We start from the raw sequence: 21110 nt of genomic DNA on the forward strand, positions 1-21110 counted from the left end.
CTTCATAACTCAGGGCGGTGAGTTCATGACACGAAGGAGACCAGTTAGCTCTCACTGGGCGTCGCCTCCACTGATCCTATCACAGCTTAACAAGGACGCTGTTAGCGTAGCGTAGCAGCACACGGATGTTCTCCACAAACCTCCTCTGAGCATGAACACAGTTACAGGATCAACTTGTTCTGTTCTGTCTTTAACTTTCTTTATGATAATCACAACATTCATATTAAAATCATGCTTGTTCTGCTCGTGGTGACAAGTACAGAACAAAAGAAAAACTTATATCAGTATTTCACATTTCCAATGTGCAGCAATATGAAGTCAGCCGCTTCACTTTGTCTCTTTCCTTTGAACTCTTTTATTTCCATCATATCTTGATGTCTGGTCCCGTTGGCTGCTGCAACACAACGTTTCCTGTTGTGGGACCAATAGAGGATTTTCTTATCTTATCTCTGTTGACATGAAGCAGCAGAGAGGAGACACTTCTTAAAAGTTCTAACTCACAACATGAATAAACAAAGAGGGGCTCATGATGTGTGATCCAGCTCCACCCTGAAGTGTGATGTGCTGTCAACAGGTTTCATTCACACCGGGACGGTAGTTTGTCTGTTAATGCTGACAAACAAACAAGCTTCTCCAGCTTAGTACTCTCATACGACACATTTCAGAGACCTTTCACGTGGTTTATGTTCTCAGCAATGTGTTTTCCCCATCGGTCAAATGTTGAAATCAATATGTTGAAATCACCTACAGCTTACAGCCTACACTCTCAATTTGAGGGCAGTTTTCTTGACTGTAGACGTTGATATCTCCATTGTGTCTAAGTAAACGTTGACCGATCAAACTCAATTGTAACATCTCAGCCCGCTGTAATGGCTGAAACTAGCTAACTGCTAGCTAACAATATGACCTGACAGGGTTTAAAATAAGTTCATTTAGAGTTAAAGTACTTTACAAACAAGTGGGGCTGTATGTACAGCCGGCAAAAACCAACTGTTGGATTCAGACTGTGATTCCCAACAGGGTCACACTACTTGTACCTCAGGGGGTTCGTACTCTGCAGTTAGCTACGAGTAGTGGATCGGTTGAAATAGTAAGCTAACTATAACGTTAATTGATAAATGGTTGAAATACTTAGCTAAAAGTAGGCAAATAATAAACCAGTAGAAATAGTTAGCAATAATGGATAAACGGTTGAAATAGTTAGCTAAAAGTCATGGATTAACAGTAGAAATAGTTAGCCTAAATTAAAGTGCTGCTGACCAAATTAAATTGACAGTTCAATAGTAATAAAGATATCCACTTTAATACGAACAGTGTTGTACATTTATAACATATTTATAACATTGATCCACATTACCGTTTGAGAGACTCGAGGGACCGCAGTGGTTTCCATGACACCGGCATGTCTGTAACTGTTGGCCATTTTATCTTTTTCGTGTCTGTAGTTTCAGCTAGAGGAGCAACCCCTCCCCCTACACCCCTCCTTCGTTTTCCCGCTTACGCAGAGGCAGAGGCTGGCTCGGGATTGGCTGAGCTCAGCCCTCCCTCTTCGCGGGGTATAACTTATTACAGGAGTTTTTACAGGCGGAGCCGGTGTGTCTCTGAGACATACATTTACTGTGTGCGGGTGTATTAGAGGAGTCCGGTACGAAGCTGTCCTTTCGCGTTTCCTGTCGGGGATAAGTTAACAAGCTGAGCTACACAACGAACTAACCGTTGGAACCGTTTAAAACCGTTAAAACCGTTAAATCACGTCAACCGACAATGTCGGCGAACAAGGACAGCGACGGCGGCTGGAGGACATTTGTGTGGAATTCAGAGAAGAAGGAGTTTCTGGGACGAACCGGGATCAGTTGGTGTAAGTCTTTTATTCACCTTTTATATTTTATACCTTCATGGAGGCACAAAGTCAGAGAAACGAAGATGGAGGTTAAAGAAGAAGTGTGTTTCCTGTGTGAACTAACAGCACCTGTTAGATATCCGACATGCTGCGTCGTGACTCCGCTTTTCAATGGAGGCGACGAAGAAGAAGAAGTTGTTCTTTGTTTAAATCTCAGTAAATAACACGACACGCGCGAACGAGTTTTAGCTTCCACGCGTTACAGGTCGAATGTAGGTACAAATAAAGCTAATTGGAGGTTTTAAAACGCAATTAACTCGCGCTGTAAATCACAGTTTTTGTTCAGATTTAAGCTCGTAAAGAGTTGTGACTCTTTGCTTTAACGGTTAATAGTAAATGATTCCTGAAGGCGTAGTCTGGATCATTTGATCCATTAATCATTAATACACGTCCTTTATGAAAAGGTCACGCTGAAGGACGGACCACGGTGGGCCCGGGACTCTCCCGTAGACCCGGACTCTCCCGTAGACCCCAATGGGAGAAAGTTGTTCTTCTGGGTGGTCTAAGTTGTTCTCTTACTGGTCTAAAGGTCTGTGTTCTGTGTTCTAGTCTCCCGGTGACTAGAGGAGAACCAGAGGACGTGTTCTCCTCACAGTAATGATGTTCATGTGGCTCCTTTAATGCTCATTAATACTCGTGTTCACTACTTTAAGGTTCATTTTGATGGGATCACTCAGCCCCACGTTAAGCTCCCGGTAAACCGTTTATCTCGTTATAAACGGTGTAAATCACGTCGGATTGCGCTCTAGACGCTGCCCGGTAACACGGAGCTGATCACGACTCACGAGTCTCCAGAGCCCCCCCCCCCCCCCCACACACACACACACACACACACACACACACACACACACACACACACCTCCGAACCTAACGACGTGATTTTCGGCCGTTTATTCTCCAGAGGACTCAACGGTTCTCTGGTAGCACGTGTGTCTCCATGGCAACACGGTTTATAGTTCTAAGTTACAGGAGCTGAAACATGTGATTAGTGTAGTAATACTTCTCCTCGTGTACTTATACTGCATCTACTACTACAGGCTGACTGGGTGTGTGTGTGTGTGTGTGTGTGTGTGGGGGGGGGGGGGGGGGTGATGTGTCGCACCAACTAAAAAGAGGGCGACGTTGCTCTGTGGAAAGCAACAGGTCGGTGTGTCCTTGAGTTGCTGAAACGGACCTTTAATAGAAGAAGAAGGTGTTTCTGTTTGAAATGGACAGACAGACAGACAGGTGTCTGTCCTCCACCACTTGATGAATGTGCCGCAGAGCCGCCATGCAGCAGCGTCTGGTGGGGGAGGTGCTCCTGTCTGTCTGACTGTCTGTCCTCCCACATATTTATGTTGTGTTGGTCTCACATGATCCAGTGAGTCCTGTAGAGCTTTAACACCGTTAACGCTCCATCATGTGCTGTTAACAGACCAGAGATCAGTGCTGGAACACACATGAGAGGAAAGCCTTCTGCAGAGCATCATCATAAAGAAACCTGCAGCGTTAGAACACACCGCGTGTAGTTTCCCCCACAACAGGTGCGTCACACAGGAGGCCTGCAGCAGCCATGTTGGAATATGAAAACCAGGACGGTGTGTCTCCACACATTAAAAACGGTTAGAAACGAGACCACACACGTGGAGTACAACCGGTTCTCAACCCACCAAACTGGTTCCACACTCACACCGTTGGACTGGCAATGGGAGGACATGTTGGGAAGGTTCCACAACAACAACAGTGAACACACGAGGAGGAAGTCTGTCGGTTTACAGGAACCCCCCCCCCCCCCAAAAAAAAAGAATTCTAGATTTCAAGGCCAGAAGCGTACATTTCCATTTATTCAAAACACATGTTGCACATTGTAAATGAGTCCCAGAGGTGCTGTTGGTTAGTGAAGATGGTTTAGAGACTAGAACGTGTAGATTGTGTCGTGTTACAGAAACACTCTTTATCTTTAGACGAACTAGAGACGAGGACGGTGTTTTCATGTCCCACCTGTTGTTAGTGGGGGGGGGGGTGTCTGTGACTCATCCGGTTGGCCTCCAGCGTTGTAGAATAATTGGAGTCAATTTTAAATTAGGTTGATAAAACCCTCCATGGAGTCACTGTTGTAAAATGTCTTGCGTTTCACCCTTTAATGACCAACCTACAGCTTCATGTTCATGTTTAAAACCTCTGCTGCTTCTTCATTCACTCTTTAACGAATGAATGAACGTATGTGTGAATGTCCAGCATGTTTTCTTCATAAATGATAGAAACATGAATTATGATGATAGTAACCCCGTGGTTTGCTCTGCAGTGAAGATCTTCCTGTTCTACGTGATCTTCTACGGATGCTTGGCCGGGATCTTCATCGGGACCATCCAGGCTCTGCTGCTCACGCTCAGTAACTACAAACCCACCTACCAGGACCGGGTGGCCCCGCCAGGTAAGAGACTGTCCTCCTGACCTCAGATCAGCTTCAGCCATTTTGTCCCCCTGTGAGCTGTGGTGGTGTTAGTCACTAGAACCACTCGGTCTCAGCTCAGACCTCTAAGCTTGTTTTTCTGCAGGAAAAAATCCTAATCTGTGAATAATCAAACGGTCTCATTCTGAGCGCCTGAAACGGGCCAGAAGTGCTCGACACATGTTGAACATTCAGCAGAACGTTCATGGACCCGGTTCTGTTAGCTCTAGATAAAGGAAGCAGCAGTAGTAGTTAGCTCTAGATAAAGGAAGCAGCAGTAGTAGTTAGCTCTAGATAAAGGAAGCAGCAGTAGTAGTAGTTAGCTCTAGATAAAGGAAGCAGCAGTAGTAGTTAGCTCTAGATAAAGGAAGCAGCAGTAGTAGTTAGCTCTAGATAAAGGAAGCAGCAGTAGTTAGCTCTAGATAAAGGAAGCAGCAGTAGTTAGCTCTAGATAAAGGAAGCAGCAGTAGTTAGCTCTAGATAAAGGAAGCAGCAGCAGTAGTTAGCTCTAGATAAAGGAAGCAGCAGTAGTTAGCTCTAGATAAAGGAAGCAGCAGTAGTTAGCTCTAGATAAAGGAAGCAGCAGTAGTTAGCTCTAGATAAAGGAAGCAGCAGTAGTTAGCTCTAGATAAAGGAAGCAGCAGCAGTAGTTAGCTCTAGATAAAGGAAGCAGCAGTAGTTAGCTCTAGATAAAGGAAGCAGCAGTAGTTAGCTCTAGATAAAGGAAGCAGCAGTAGTAGTAGTTAGCTCTAGATAAAGGAAGCAGCAGTAGTTAGCTCTAGATAAAGGAAGCAGCAGTAGTAGTTAGCTCTAGATAAAGGAAGCAGCAGTAGTAGTTAGCTCTAGATAAAGGAAGCAGCAGTAGTTAGCTCTAGATAAAGGAAGCAGCAGTAGTTAGCTCTAGATAAAGGAAGCAGCAGCAGTAGTTAGCTCTAGATAAAGGAAGCAGCAGTAGTTAGCTCTAGATAAAGGAAGCAGCAGTAGTTAGCTCTAGATAAAGGAAGCAGCAGTAGTTAGCTCTAGATAAAGGAAGCAGCAGCAGTAGTAGTTAGCTCTAGATAAAGGAAGCAGCAGTAGTTAGCTCTAGATAAAGGAAGCAGCAGTAGTTAGCTCTAGATAAAGGAAGCAGCAGTAGTTAGCTCTAGATAAAGGAAGCAGCAGTAGTAGTAGTTAGCTCTAGATAAAGGAAGCAGCAGTAGTAGTAGTTAGCTCTAGATAAAGGAAGCAGCAGTAGTTAGCTCTAGATAAAGGAAGCAGCAGCAGTAGTAGTTAGCTCTAGATAAAGGAAGCAGCAGTAGTAGTTAGCTCTAGATAAAGGAAGCAGCAGTAGTTAGCTCTAGATAAAGGAAGCAGCAGTAGTTAGCTCTAGATAAAGGAAGCAGTAGTAGTTAGCTCTAGATAAAGGAAGCAGCAGTAGTTAGCTCTAGATAAAGGAAGCAGCAGTAGTTAGCTCTAGATAAAGGAAGCAGCAGTAGTTAGCTCTAGATAAAGGAAGCAGCAGTAGTTAGCTCTAGATAAAGGAAGCAGCAGTAGTTAGCTCTAGATAAAGGAAGCAGCAGTAGTTAGCTCTAGATAAAGGAAGCAGCAGTAGTTAGCTCTAGATAAAGGAAGCAACAGTAGTTAGCTTAGCCCTCCTCTCACTCTAAAAGTTTCCATTGTGAGAGAGTGGGGGAGGGGTGCTGCTCACACAACAACACGCTCACAACTACAGCAACAAACACAACGATCGAACAGAGAGGCTGCTGGGAGAAAAAAGAGAAAGGTTTCCTCTGAGCTCTGTGTTCATGCCACGCCTCAACAAGGCCTCGAGCTCTACGTCTGTGGAAAAGTACAGAGACATGAATCCATAAAGACTCATAAAGACCTCAGTGTGTTTAGAGTCTGATGTGATTCACCTCAATGCAGACACACTTTAACTTTACTTTATCTTTATTATTAAAAACGCTGAACTCTGACAGTCAATAGTTTACTTTATTTAATTAATAAAACTTTCATTTTGAACATTTTAACTTTTTTTTTTCAGAATCCATATTTTCCTTTTTATTTAACCCGTGTTTGTGTCTTCAGGTCTGTCTCACACGCCGCGTTCATTGAAATCTGAGATCTCGTACAAAGTGTCTGATCCTACTTCTTACGAGAAGTACGTGGAGGCCGTGGATGACTTCCTCATAAAGTACGACGACGAACGGCAGGCCGACCAGATGAAGTTTGAGGACTGTGGAGGTCAGTATGAGCCAATCACAGAGCGGCTGCTGTATGAGCCAATCACAGAGCGGCTGCTGTATGAGCCAATCACAGAGCGGCTGCTGTATTGATCCCTGATTATTATCTTATTATTATTCGCTGTCCTCAGGCTCTCCTATGACCTACAAGGACCGAGGCAGCATGGACACAGACCTGGGCCAGAGGAAGGCGTGTCGCTTCCGCCGGTCTCTGCTCCAGGGCTGCGACGGAGTCAGCGACCCGAACTACGGCTTCAAGGACGGGAAGCCGTGCATCATCGTCAAACTCAACAGGATCGTCAACTTCAAGCCAATGGTCGGTCCAACAAACACAAATCATCTGGAGATCTTGAATCACGTCTGGAGTCAACCGTTTCTGATTTAATCTTCACACCATGGCTCTTTGAACGTTAGAATATGTCACATTATGAAAGTAGCCTCATTTACATGCATTCACTTGGTCCCTTGAAGCTAACACTAGCATAACACTGGTGGCGGTTACAGCTGCATTGTGGGTAATGTAGGCAGCAGATAGTGTAATAAAAGAGGACATCTCTGGTTCTGCTGCATTGATTTTGAACCTTAAACCAGTTGTTTACTCCTGATTGTTACTGAATTACTCATCAGAACTGTGCTGTTTATACGCGCTGATGTTTGCTGCTGTTGTGAATGAACACGTTGCATCATGGGAAACCACGTGACCTCACACTCGGGATGTTCTCTCTCTGGTTTCAGGCTCCGATCGACAACCAGTCTCTCCCAGTGTCCGTTCAGCCCAACCTGATCCCCATCTTCTGCAAGAACAAGGTAGGTCCCGCCCTCTCCGCTGTTACCACGGTGAGGAGATGTTGAGTTTAAACCCTCTGTTGGTGTTCCTCAGAGAGACGAGGACGCGAGCAAGATCGGAGAGATCAAGTACTTTGGTCTGGGCGAAGGCTTCCCTCTGCAGTACTACCCGTACTACGGCAAGCTGCTGCACCCCCAGTACCTGCAGCCGCTGGTGGCCATCCACTTCACCAACCTGACCCTGGACACGGAGCTCCGCATCGAGTGCAAAGTGTTCGGAGGCAACATCGGCTACAGCGAGAAGGACCGCTACCAGGGACGCTTCGACGTCAAGTTCACCATCAGCTCGTGACCGTCTCTCACTTTGACACCGACACATTGTAGAGAGAATAAAAGAGTTGAGATAAACACCACTAGTCTTTGAACATTCATCATATACAGGACCTACACTTAATCTGTGTGCTTTACACTAGCTTCTCCGTGTGTGTGTGTGTGTGTGTGTGTGTGTGTGTCCAGGGTTAGAATGTAAAATACAAGAGTAGCAATAGCAAATATTTATTCTATTGTACATGAGAATATTCCTCGAGCCATGTGTTCATTATTACTGTAACTCCACTACTGACGTGTAGCTCTTTGTGTCCTCAGTGTTTCATCCTGAAGGTGTTCTCAGAGTCCTGTTGTGATCCGTCTTATGTCCGCTTCAGTGGTCCAAGGTGTGTGTGTGTGTGTGTGTGTGTGTGTGTGTGTTAATGTGCTCTAACTGAATACTAGCATGGTACTCTGACCCTCTGACTGACTCCATGGAAGCGTTCTTCTTCTGTTCCTTCTTAACTGGTAGTGTAGAGCTTTGTGGGTCATCTCCAACTCTGATCTGTTTCTGCTGGAGACATCACACGACGTGATGCAACTTACTATTGAATGTTTTAACCATTTTCATGGTGGAAGAATTTTATATTTATGCAGTTGTACATTTTTTTCAAAGTGTAATGTATGAATCAAAAAAAACCAAAGTCGCTGGTCAAAAAAAAAAAAAATGTTCGTTGAGGACATCGGAAGCGTTTCCCGTGTAATGACGTGTTTAGTCGGTGTGTTCAATGTTGAAGATCAAACACTTTATTTAATCTGCATAAGGCTGAAACAATAAACAGAAACATGAGTCATCTGTCACGTCTTCTTCTGCAGCTTCCTGTGTGTTTGTCATCCGTCCAGAATCTTGAAGAAATACTGAACCTGAGAACAGAAACGAGTTCAAGTTCAGTCACGTGTTGAACAGAAGCTTCTTCTGTCCGACTCGGGTCACGCTGCTTCTCACAGTGACGTCGTTGTTTCGTGGGGTCAGAGGTTAGGGGGCGTGTCCTTCTGAGGATCGGGCGAAGCCCACTCACCTCCAGCACGCCGTCCTCGGGGAGGTCAGTGACGTGGACGGCGTTCTTCACTTTGTCTCTTCCGTACAGCGCGCGCAGAGACGAGGGGCGGAGGTGTCTGGAGACTTCCTGTGGAAACATGGTTCCTCCACTTTAAAATACCTTCATCTGACCGCTTCATTCTACACACTAAACATAGTTTATCAAATGTGATACTTCGTTATAAAGCAGTATCAATTATAAACTATTTTGATATTTTTCTGCATTGAATACTAGTACCACAGTGTGGTACTAGTACTTGTACTGCAGTAGAGGCTCAGAGTACTTCCTTATCCGGATGATAAACATGGAAGTGAATGTGATGACACATTCAGATGGACTTCTGAACATCCTGTTCTGTGATGACTCAGCAGCTGATCATGTGACCTGCAGACAGGAAGTGAGACGGACCACCAGCAGGTTCTGTTCTCAAACTACTCTGTAGTTTTATCTGAAGTATTTTGACCCCCTCTCAAGGCCAAACTGGGCTCTTTGACCCCCCCCCCCATGAGAATGATTAATTCACTCTGAATATAGAACACATAGCGCTCATGTGCTGAATATAGAACGGGACTGTCATGTGATACTTTAGCTAAAACTGATCAGAGACCAGCTGAACCTCAACAGGCTCCATGGTCATCAGAGACTCCTGGTTCTATTGATCGGTGGTGCTGATAGGTTCAGGGACCCTGGGAACTTTGGGTCATCTGAGACAGACCTGCAGTGTGTTGAGGTGTGTGTGTGTGTGTGTGTGTGTCTTGACCTCTGACCTCAGACGCCTTTAACAAATATAAAGTGAACACGAGAAGTCGTTCAGCTTGAAAACGTCTCAAATGAAGCTAAAAATAAATACAGTACAATCCGTATATTATGTGCAAATATGGGTCCTGATTTTAATATTATTACAATTAGTATTATTATTACTATTACTATTATTATTACTATTTTTATTATCATTATTACTATTACTACTATTATTATTATTATTATTATTACTATTATTATTATTACTATTAGTATTATTATTTGTATTAGTATTATTACTATTATTAATAATAATCAGTTATTTTCCATCTTATGTTATGCATTCTACGTATTCAATCTATTTAAATATTTAAATTTCTTTATATGATATTTTATTAAGTGTGTTTTATTTAACATGAACTAAATCTATTTTACTTTATTGTCGAGCAGTCTGAGCTGCATTTCTTGTCTAAAAGGTGTTGTATAAATAAAGTTTATTTTATTTGTTAATATGTATACAAATTAACATATTTTGTGTTAAAAACTCAATTTAAAAAGAGGACGAATCCATTTTTCACCACATTAGTGGATCTTCTAAAGCCGTGATTCTGGGCCACTGTTATTCACACTGTTATTCACACTGTTATTCACACTGTTATCCACACTGTTATCCACACCGTTATCCACACCGTTATTCACACCGTTATCCACACTGTTATTCACACCGTTATTCACACTGTTATCCACACTGTTATTCACACTGTTATCCACACTGTTATCCACACCGTTATTCACACTGTTATCCACACTGTTATCCACACTGTTATTCACACTGTTATCCACACTGTTATCCACACTGTTATTCACACTGTTATTCACACTGTTATTCACACTGTTATCCACACTGTTATCCACACTGTTATTCACACTGTTATCCACACTGTTATCCACACTGTTATTCACACCGTTATCCACACTGTTATTCACACCGTTATTCACACCGTTATCCACACTGTTATTCACACTGTTATCCACACTGTTATCCACACTGTTATTCACACTGTTATCCACACTGTTATCCACACTGTTATTCACACTGTTATCCACACTGTTATTCACACCGTTATTCACACTGTTATCCACACCGTTATTCACACTGTTATCCACACCGTTATCCACACCGTTATTCACACTGTTATCCACACTGTTATTCACACTGTTATTCACACTGTTATTCACACTGTTATTCACACTGTTATTCACACCGTTATCCACACTGTTATTCACACTGCAGTATTTGGTGTTGATACATGAGATACATGTTGAGACACATGAGACAACATGAGACTACATGAGACCACATGAGACCACATGAGACCACATGAGACCACATGAGACTACATGAGACTACATGACACACATGAGACACATGAGACTACATGAGACTACATGAGACCACATGAGACTACATGAGACCACATGAGACTACATGAGACCACGAGACCACATGAGACTACATGAGACCACATGAGACTACATGAGACCACATGAGTCTACATGAGACACATGAGACTACATGAGACCACATGAGACCACATGAGACCACATGAGACTACATGAGACCACATGAGACACACGAGACCACATGAGACACACAAGACTACATGAGACACACAAGACTACACGAGACCACATGAGACTACATGAGACACATGAGACTACATGAGACTACATGAGACCACATGAGACTACATGAGACACATGAGACCACATGAGACCACATGAGACACATGAGACTACATGAGACACATGAGACTACATGAGACCACATGAGACCACATGAGACTACATGAGACACATGAGACTACACGAGACCACATGAGACTACATGAGACACATGAGACCACATGAGACCACATGAGACACATGAGACTACATGAGACACATGAGACTACACGAGACCACATGAGACTACATGAGACACATGAGACCACATGAGACCACATGAGACACATGAGACTACATGAGACACATGAGACTACATGAGACACATGAGACCACATGAGACCACATGAGACACATGAGACTACATGAGACACATGAGACTACATGAGACTACATGAGACACATGAGACTACATGAGACCACATGAGACTACATGAGACTACATGAGACCACATGAGACACATGAGACCACATGAGACCACATGAGACTACATGAGACCACATGAGCTGCTACACGACGCCTGCAGAGAAGTGTTCAGCTGAAAATCTTCCTTGATTTGGGTCGCGGCTTGTCAGTAAGGGGTGATGGTGGGTCCCTCAGCCAGACCAGTTTAGAACTATGTTCTAAAGGACCTAAAGAGGACTCACCGGGTCGGCAGGTCCACAGAACCTCCTGAAGGCCTGAGGGGCGTCGGTGCCGTGGATCTCCAGAACCATGCAGGGTCCAGAGCACAGCTCGGTCACCATGTTCTGCAGGGAGAGGAACCACACGTCTCTGTTACAGGAGAACCATCACAGAGCAACAAACACAGAACCACGGGTTCTCTACTCAACAGAACCACGGGTTCTCTACTCACAGAACCACGGGTTCTCTACTCACAGAACTACGTGTTCTCTACTCACAGAACCACGGGTTCTCTACTCAACAGAACCACGGGTTCTCTACTCACAGAACTACGGGTTCTCTACTCACAGAACTACGGGTTCTCTACTCACAGGGTACTCGCTGACCACGCCTCGGTACACCTCGTAGAACTCTTCTGCGTTGGCCCGGTCCACATTGAACTGAGAGGAGCAAAGATGATGTTTATTAATGAAATGTAAATATCACACAAACACCAGCGTTTATTACATCCCATAAATAACATCAGAACTCTGAGGCGACACGCAGGAAACATGATCCATCGATCGCTGTCCTGAGGACAGAGACACGAGGTCACCGTCAGCTCTGGTAATGAGGTCAGCCGGTCAATACGGACACATAGTGGTGACACGAGGACAGAGACACGAGACATGAGGACAGAGACACGAGACACGAGGACAGAGACACGAGGACAGAGACACGAGGACAGAGACACGAGGACAGAGACACGAGGACAGAGACACGAGGCCAGAGACACGAGGACAGAGACATGAGACATGAGGACAGAGACACGAGGACAGAGACACGAGGGCAGAGACACGAGACACGAGGACAGAGACACGAGGACAGAGACACGAGGCCAGAGACACGAGGACAGAGACATGAGACATGAGGACAGAGACACGAGACACAAGGACAGAGACACGAGACATGAGGACAGAGACACGAGGACAGAGACACGAGGCCAGAGACACGAGGACAGAGACATGAGACATGAGGACAGAGACACGAGGACAGAGACACGAGGACAGAGACACGAGACATGAGGACAGAGACATGAGACATGAGGACAGAGACACGAGGACAGAGACACGAGGACAGAGACACGAGACATGAGGACAGAGACACGAGGACAGAGACACGAGGACAGAGACACGAGACATGAGGACAGAGACACGAGACACAAGGACAGAGACACGAGACATGAGGACAGAGACACGAGGACAGAGACATGAGGACAGAGACACGAGGACAGAGACACGAGGACAGAGACACGAGGACAGAGACATGAGGACAGAGACACGAGGACAGAGACACGAGGACAGAGACACGAGACATGAGGACAGAGACACAAGGACAGAGACACGAGACATGAGGACAGAGACACGAGGACAGAGACACGAGGACAGAGACATGAGACATGAGGACAGAGACACGAGGACAGAGACACGAGGACAGAGACACGAGACATGAGGACAGAGACATGAGGACAGAGACACAAGGACAGAGACACGAGGACAGAGACACGAGACATGAGGACAGAGACACGAGACACGAGGACAGAGACACGAGACATGAGGACAGAGACATGAGGACAGGAAGAGGACGTGTTGTTCTGTACCATCTGCAGAGCTGAGATGTTGAATCCAGCCTCTGAGATGGAGTTCAGGATCTTCCCCGTCAGACCTGAAACACATCAACTCTTCATCATTTATTATCTGTTAAATACGATTATTCCTGAAGGAGGCGTCATGCTGACACGTTATCTACACATGACTCTTAATGACCCTCAGACAGACGAAGAAGATGATGAAGGTTATTCACTCATCTGTGTTGCTCTGATGAATTTCTCTCTTAGTGTGTAAGTGTGTGTGTGTGTGTGTGAGTGTGTGTGTTGAAGATCATTTTGGAGGCCGAATTACACTCCAGCCAATCACAGCGCTGATAGAGAGTCTGATAATCACTCAGAGTAGAGCAGCTTCTGTTGCCAGGCGCCCAGAACTGGGTCTCCTAGCAACAGCAACAGCTGGTGGGGGGGGCACAGAGGTGGTTACTTACCTAACACACGCACGCACGCACGCACGCACGCACGCACGCACGCACGCACGCACGCACGCACGCACGCACGCACACACACACACACACACACACACACACACACACACACACACACACACACACACACACACACACACACACACACACACACACACACACACACACACACACAGGGTTCCTGCAGGTTTCAGCAGGTGTCTTTCAGACTTCAGTCGACCTCGTGGAGTGAAAGGTTTAACACCCATTTTGTTTTTGTATGAAGCAACATGAATGAATGAAAGACTCGAGGCCGTCTTGTGATTGGCTCACAGGCCGGAGGAGTGAAACGGCTCCTTCACTACTTCCTTGTGCCCTCGCTGTGACCTCAGCTACCTTCACTGTGATCTGAGCTCCTCAGGTGAACTCTGGGACGCTTTGTTTAAACTGGCCTGTGGATCGTAGCCTGAGCCTGCAGACGGCCCTGTTAGCACCATTAGCCCTGTTAGCACCATTAGCCCTGTTAGCACCGTTAGCCCTGTTAGCACCATTAGCCCTGTTAGCACCATTAGCCCTGTTAGCACCGTTAGCCCTGTTAGCACCATTAGCCCTGTTAGCACCATTAGCCCTGTTAGCACCATTAGCCCTGTTAGCACCGTTAGCCCTGTAAGCACCATTAGCCCTGTTAGCACCGTTAGCTGTGATCCACCGGCTCAGTTGTCGCCATGTTGAGAGCCATTGAGAGGCAATGCTCCCAATCTGGTGTGTTGCTCCTTTAAGGCGACAGCAGCTGTTAAAATGATGTCAGTTGAACCAAAGACCATCAGACCACCACGGCTCAGACTAACTGCTGGATTCATAAAGTTACAGACCGAGACATTTTTAAATGAAATGTACTTCACCATCGAGGAGAGAGCTGGGATGAAAATCTGTCGTGACAGTTTGTTTTTAATCGACGTTAACGAAAATAAGAGCGATTTCATCATTGGTGTGGTGTAACAGTATAAAAACTCATTCAGCCCTGCGGCCAAACAAAGAAGCTTTCACTGGGTCACCCTCTCATAGAACGTTCTCACGGCACAGATTTAGACTTGTCCCAGCAGGAACAGCAGCAGCAACATTAACGATGGCTTCGTTCCACGTAGGTGTGGCTCACAGGCACACCTACAGCACAACATGAAGGGCTTTTATTTTGACGGGGTCAACATGTCCTGCTGGGAGAAAGGTCTTGCTCAGTCCTTTTAGTTATGCTACTTGTGTTGTTACTACAGTGTGCAATGCATGCTGGTATATGTAGGCCCAGACAACTCAGAGTAATTCACAGCTTCAATGGACTACATCTACCATCAACACTGATGTTTTTAAAAAGGAGACTACAGCAATGCTGGCTCTGCTTTGAGCTAAATGCTAACATGCTGATGCTAACCACCATCTCAGGTGTTCCAGTCATGAAGCTAAAGTAACAGAAGCAGAGTCCTCACAGCCACAGTGAGGACTCGTGAGGCTAAGAATAGAGAACAGAACACAGAGCTCAGATACTTGAGGGAGAGTGAGCTGGTTCCAGATCAGATAGCAGACTGAGGAGAAGCTCTCCAGATCAAACGAGTCCTTCAGCTCTCTGTGATCACATTTCACAGGTCACAGCTCCAGAGGCATGCCCCCCCCCCCAGGGATCAGATTTAGGGATTTGGAAAAACCCAGCGGCCCGATGAGGAATGTTCCCCCGCGGTGATAAAGACCTCCACAGACAGAGAGCGGTCCGCACCTTCTGATACGGCGTGAGGTTTGATGATGCAGCACGTGCAGTCTGAGTACGTGGCCGTGTTGGAGGGACCGCGGCCGACGGTGGACGGGAAGAAGAACTCCAGCTCCTGATGGAAGAGACGGAATGAAACACGTTACGGTGCAGAAACCACAACACCAATAAAGCGCTGATTCCACGTTCTTACTCTGGCGGCGGCAGCGAGCGAGTCGGAGCCGTGGCCGACGTTCTTGAGGCCGTCTGTTCCGAACCGAGCTCGGACGCTCTGAGGCGCGTCCTTCCTCGCCGCCGAGGAGTCGGAGGGCCCCAGGAGCCTCCTCCAGATGGACACGGCCCCGTCCCCCATCAGCTCCAGGGCCACCACAGGGCCCGAGGACGCAAACTGGACCAGGGTACTGGAACGAGATGTTAGTGGAGTTATTTTACTTTAGTTCAGTTCAGTTCAGTTCAGTTTATTTTATTTTATTTCAGTTTATTTTATTTTATTATATTTTAGTTCATAATTTGTAATGAAAGTCTTCTGTTGCTTCACATAATAAACTGAGCTCATAGTCAGAGAACGTCCAGTTTAAAGTCTCTGATGTGACTCTGGTTCTGTTAAACTCTGTGGTTCTGTTAAAGTGTCTGGTGTGACTCTGTGGTTCTGTTAATGATCCGTCGGCTCTCAGCCGGCTAATAATTGACCGGCACTCACTTGAAGAAAGGCTTGGACTGATGTTCCACATAAAAGTCTGCCGCCTGCCTCCTGTGAGGAGAGAGGAACCGTAAAGAGTGGAGTTAATGAGTGGCCACCTTATCTCACCAGTTTCTCTGTGAAGCTCCAACTAAAGCTCCACTTCTTCAGGTTCACGTGGACTTGGTGTCGAAGGTTCTGATTCATGAAAATAAAACAATGTTTCACCACAAATACCAGAACACGACGATTCCAGAAGGAAGTCTTAGAACCTCAGCAGGGATTTATTCATCAGATAAGAATGAGGACGTGTTTTATAACAGAAACAGAAGCACTAGTTTACTACTTTACTACTTTACTACTTTACTAGTTTACTACTTTACTACTTTACTACTTTACTAGTTTACTAGTTTTCTAGTTTAGTAGTTAACTACTTTACTAGTTTACTACTTCACTAGTTTACTAGTTTAGTAGTTTACTACTTTACTAGTTTACTACTTTACTAGTTCAGTAGTTTACTACTTTACTAGTTTAGTAGTTTACTACTTTACTAGTTTAGTAGTTAACTACTTTACTAGTTTACTACTTTACTAGTTTACTACTTTACTACTTTACTACTTTACTAGTTTACTAGTTTACTACTTTACTACTTTACTAGTTTACTAGTTTTCTAGTTTAGTAGTTAACTACTTTACTAGTTTACTACTTCACTAGTTTACTAGTTTAGTAGTTTACTACTTTACTAGTTTACTACTTTACTAGTTCAGTAGTTTACTACTTTACTAGTTTAGTAGTTTACTACTTTACTAGTTTAGTAGTTAACTACTTTACTAGTTTACTACTTTACTAGTTTACTAGTTTACTAGTTTAGTAGTTAACTACTTTACTAGTTTACTACTTTACTAGTTTACTAGTTTACTAGTTTAGTAGTTAACTACTTTACTAGTTTACTACTTTACTAGTTTACTAGTTTACTACTTTACTAGTTTACTAGTTTACTAGTTTACTACTTTACTAGTTTACTACTTTACTATTTTACTATTTTACTAGTTTACTACTTTACTAGTTTACTAGTTTACTACTTTACTAGTTTACTACTTTACTAGTTTACTAGTTTACTACTTTACTAGTTTAGTAGTTAACTAAACAATAGTGCAAAGTTTCAGAAAAACGTTACGGTCAATTGTCTGACCAAACCAGCCTGAACAAAAGGTTCAAGAAAGAAATGAAACCACACGAGGAGCTGCTGCAACAGGCGTTCTCTAGCAATACAAGTAAGAAGTGATGAAAGGAAGGAGCTCCTGAGTCCTCGTGTTCTAAAGCCTCGTGTTCTGTGTTCTATTGCCTCGTGTTCTGTGTTCTAAAGCCTTGTGTTCTGTGTTCTAAAGCCTAGTGTTCTGTGTTCTGATGCCTCGTGTTCTGATGCCTCCTTCTCACCAGGTGAGCGTGGTCATCTTAGCTCTGGTCACCATCAGGTTGGAGGAGTAGATCGACTCCAACATGTCTCCCATCTTGGTGACGACGTCTGGCTTTATCAGAGCCAGAGTTCTGGAGAAACGGATCATCAGTGAGAAACAGAAACACTAAGAATACAGAATGAACCCTTTGATGTGTCTCACCTCAGTGTGGTGGACTCTTTAGATATATTTAAATATAAAATCAGATTGTGATCACTGCTTTGCGTCTTTTTGATCTTCAGTTGGTGATGAGACTCGAGCTGGTTTTGTTCAGTAGGAAACGACTTTACTGAGTGTTGTTGTGTGTCTGTGCTCATTTACAGATTATAGTTATTAAAGCACAACCAGAGTCATCGAGCAACGACAGATCTATGAACATCCAATAAATGACATGTAAGAATCTATGACATTCCTTTAAGTTATGATAATAAATGCAGAAAACGTTTAAGTCTATAATACAACACATTTCCTTTATATTATATCTGATATTATAACACTGAGGACAGTGTGAGGACGTCTGTGATGCTGATGGAACATGAAGATGATGAGCCTCACAGCAGACTGAGGGTGGTTTGTGTACTCATGTGTACTCATGTGTACTCATGGTTGAACTACCTCTCTTTCTTGCTGCCCAGCTTGTTGGCCGTGTATTGATCTCCGTACTCGATCAGATTCAGCTGTCGAGAGAAAACGTTCACTCGGTTCCCGACGAACAGATCCTCCTGATGGAGCTCCTCGTACGTCGTCCTCCTCAGGAAGGTTCGCTGGTTTTTAACGTCAAACTGAGAATAAAAACACGTCGGCAGTTTCTTCAAGTGAAAAAGATCTTTGACTGAGTTTACACAAACACTAATATTCACAATATGACAAGATATTCTATTTGATTCAAAGAGCACGTTGTGTTCGTATTGTTGATCTGACTCAGGCTTACAGACCAGTCACTACACACAGCTCCACGGGGCGTAAAGAGTCGAGAGTGAAGACAAACACGACTATACGAGCCTCAGAAAGACGCCGCTCAGTGCTGCAGTGCTCACCATCTCCACCGAGCTGTCTTTGGGGTAGTACAACAGTTGGTAGCGCCGCAGGAGACCTGCAGTCGGGTCGAACCACTCGCTGAGAAAGGCGTAGCGGTCCTCCTGAAGGAGTCAAGGAACGAGGACACAAGGAGCCACAATGTTTTACAATGAGGACACTGAGCATGAGTTCATATCAATGAAGGTCAGGTTTGATCAGACGTTCCTTTAAGTTCATACTCGTGGAACCAGAGTCCTCTCATCCTCCTGTTCCTGTGTCCATGAGGATGCTCTACTTTAACCTACTTTCTTTGGCTTTAAAAGTGGAGTGTGTGTGTGTGTGTGTGTGTGTGTGTGTGTGTCTGTGTGTGTGTGTGCGTGTGTGTGTGTGTGTGTGCGTGTGTGCGTGTGTGTGTGTGTGTGCGTGCGTGCGTGCGTGCGTGCGTGCGTGTGTGCGTGCGTGTGTCTGTGTGTGTGTGTGTGTTTGTGTTTGAGTGTGTGTGTGTTTGAGTGTGTGTGTGTGTGTGTGTGTGTGTGTGTCTGTGTGTGTGTGTGTGTGTGTGTGTCTGTGTGTTTGTGTTTGAGTGTGTCTGTGTGTGTGTGTGTCTGTGTGTGTGTCTGTGTGTGTGTGTGTGTGCGTGTGTGTGTGTGTGTGTCTGTGTGTGTGTGTGCGTGTGTGTGTGTGTGTGTGTGTGCGTGTGTGTGTCTGTGCGTGCGTGCGTGCGTGCGTGCGTGCGTGCGTGTGTGTGTGTGTGTCTGTGTGTGTGTGTGTTTGAGTGTGTGTGTGTGTGTGTGTGTGTGTGTGTGTGTGTGTGTGTGTGTGTGTGTGTGTGTGTCTGTGTGTTTGTGTTTGAGTGTGTGTGTGTGTGTGTCTGTGTGTGTGTGTGTGTGTCTGTGTGTGTGTGTGTGTGTGTGTGTGTGTGTGTGTGTGTCTGTGTGTGTGTGTGTGTGTCTGTGTGTGTGTGTGTGTGTCTGTGTGTGTGTGTGTGTGCGTGTGTGTGTGTGTCTGTGTGTGTGTGTGCGTGTGTGTGTGTGTGTGTGTGTGCGTGTGTGTGTCTGTGCGTGCGTGCGTGCGTGCGTGCGTGCGTGCGTGTGTGTGTGTGTGTCTGTGTGTGTGTGTGTGTGTTTGAGTGTGTGTGTGTTTGAGTGTGTGTGTGTGTGTGTGTGTGTGTGTGTGTGTGTGTGTGTGTGTGTGTCTGTGTGTGTGTGTGTGTGTCTGTGTGTGTGTGTGTGTGTGTGTGTCTGTGTGTGTGTGTGTGTGTCTGTGTGTGTGTCTGTGTGTGTGTGTGTGTTGAAAACACAAAAAGGGTGATTTCTCTGCTTTTCTGTTGTATTGTTTGGTTTTGTACATCTAGACCACATTGGACCAGATCCAGATCAAAGCTCACTACGTGTAGACCGGTGGAATTCAATTAGACTCAATTTACTTTATTTTGCAGAGCCCCAAAATCACAAATCACAAATGTGCCTCAGAGGGACTGTGGATGAGATGATCACAGAGAGGCTAAAAACACAGATTCACATCATTAGTGAAGCTTTAAAATATTTGTAAAAAGGCTAAAAAGACACATAGACTCTACTCTATCTACTAACATTATTACACAGTTACATCTTTAACACAATACATTATATTATTTTTATAATAAATAACTAAATGTGTAACCACCTAGCTTAGCATAACATACTGTACAAAAACATTAACGACTCACAACACACTCGTTATGTTGATTTAAAGCTTATTTAACGGTTGGTACGTGAACGTTACAAACAGCTGTAGCTAAAGCTAGCTACTCAATGCTCAGCTAACATTAGCTAGTTAGCTTAGTTAGCTTAGTTATCTGTTATTTATTGTGGTTGTAAAACTGGCTTTAAGTTGCTCGTTAATTTATTTGGCCGACATCAATAGAATAATGTTATGGAGTCTGAAAGTTGATGGCTAACGGGAGGTCCGTTTGTGACGTTAACCGCTAACTGTTATGCTAATCTAGCTGCTAGCCTAGCTGCTAGCTTGTGTTAGCTACGCTAAACGTTACCAAACAAACTCCCATTTTAGCCCAAATCGAGCGTTAAACGTATTGAACGAGGAAATATGAACTCACCATTTCGGACAAATCAACAAAAGTCTCGTTAGTTATAGTTAAACGTCCCGATACAGTTTTCACCTAAGCTAAGCTAAGCTACCGTTAGCCATCTGCGGGCTACGCTCCGTTGCTATAGTAACCGTGACAAGCCACGGTGCGTTCAGGGTCCATTCATAAAGAAGGAAAACGAGCACTTCTACATTTACCAGCAAAAACACCTTAATTCATTAATT

At 44.7% G+C, this 21110-nt stretch overlaps 2 protein-coding genes across 3 annotated transcripts; one reads left to right on the top strand and one right to left on the bottom strand.

The window, feature by feature from the left end:
- Positions 1–1586: 1586 nt before the first annotated feature.
- On the top strand, positions 1587–7747 carry atp1b1a (ATPase Na+/K+ transporting subunit beta 1a). Its single transcript, XM_079158161.1, has 6 exons — positions 1587–1858; positions 4185–4313; positions 6399–6554; positions 6685–6869; positions 7289–7360; positions 7434–7747. Exons 1-6 carry the CDS (start codon positions 1765–1767, stop codon positions 7689–7691), a joined length of 894 nt encoding a protein of 297 aa, XP_079014287.1. The 5' UTR covers positions 1587–1764; the 3' UTR covers positions 7692–7747.
- Positions 7748–8429: 682 nt separating this feature from the next.
- nme7 (NME/NM23 family member 7) lies at positions 8430–21008 on the bottom strand. 2 transcript variants are annotated; one of them, XM_079158158.1, is made up of 12 exons: positions 20896–21008; positions 18818–18919; positions 18396–18562; positions 17761–17871; positions 16345–16395; positions 15838–16045; positions 15654–15759; positions 13476–13540; positions 12208–12276; positions 11860–11961; positions 8725–8832; positions 8430–8569 (listed from the first exon to the last, which is right to left on the bottom strand). In XM_079158158.1, exons 1-12 carry the CDS (start codon positions 20896–20898, stop codon positions 8537–8539), a joined length of 1125 nt encoding a protein of 374 aa, XP_079014284.1. In that variant the 5' UTR covers positions 20899–21008; the 3' UTR covers positions 8430–8536. The 2 variants fall into 2 exon arrangements, with proteins under 2 accessions (XP_079014284.1, XP_079014283.1); XM_079158157.1 differs by having other exon boundaries at positions 8485–8832.
- Positions 21009–21110: the final 102 nt, after the last annotated feature.

This window comes from Pholis gunnellus, assembly GCF_910591455.1.
Source record: "Pholis gunnellus genome assembly, chromosome: 4".
In the NCBI taxonomy this organism is placed as follows: Eukaryota; Metazoa; Chordata; class Actinopteri; order Perciformes; family Pholidae; genus Pholis; species Pholis gunnellus.

Bases quoted from the DNA above. Each gene is read 5' to 3' on its own strand.
- atp1b1a (XM_079158161.1), top strand. From the start codon at position 1,765: ATGTCGGCGAACAAGGACAGCGACGGCGGCTGGAGGACATTTGTGTGG. The intron at 1,859-4,184 runs GTAAGTCTTTTA...TTTGCTCTGCAG, and splicing joins ACGAACCGGGATCAGTTGGT to TGAAGATCTTCCTGTTCTAC. The intron at 6,870-7,288 runs GTCGGTCCAACA...CTCTGGTTTCAG, and splicing joins TCGTCAACTTCAAGCCAATG to GCTCCGATCGACAACCAGTC.
- nme7 (XM_079158157.1), bottom strand. The intron at 17,872-18,395 runs GTAGTTCAACCA...CCGTTTCTCCAG, and splicing joins CTGGGCAGCAAGAAAGAGAG to AACTCTGGCTCTGATAAAGC. The intron at 16,046-16,344 runs GTGAGTGCCGGT...ATCTCGTTCCAG, and splicing joins CAGTCCAAGCCTTTCTTCAA to TACCCTGGTCCAGTTTGCGT.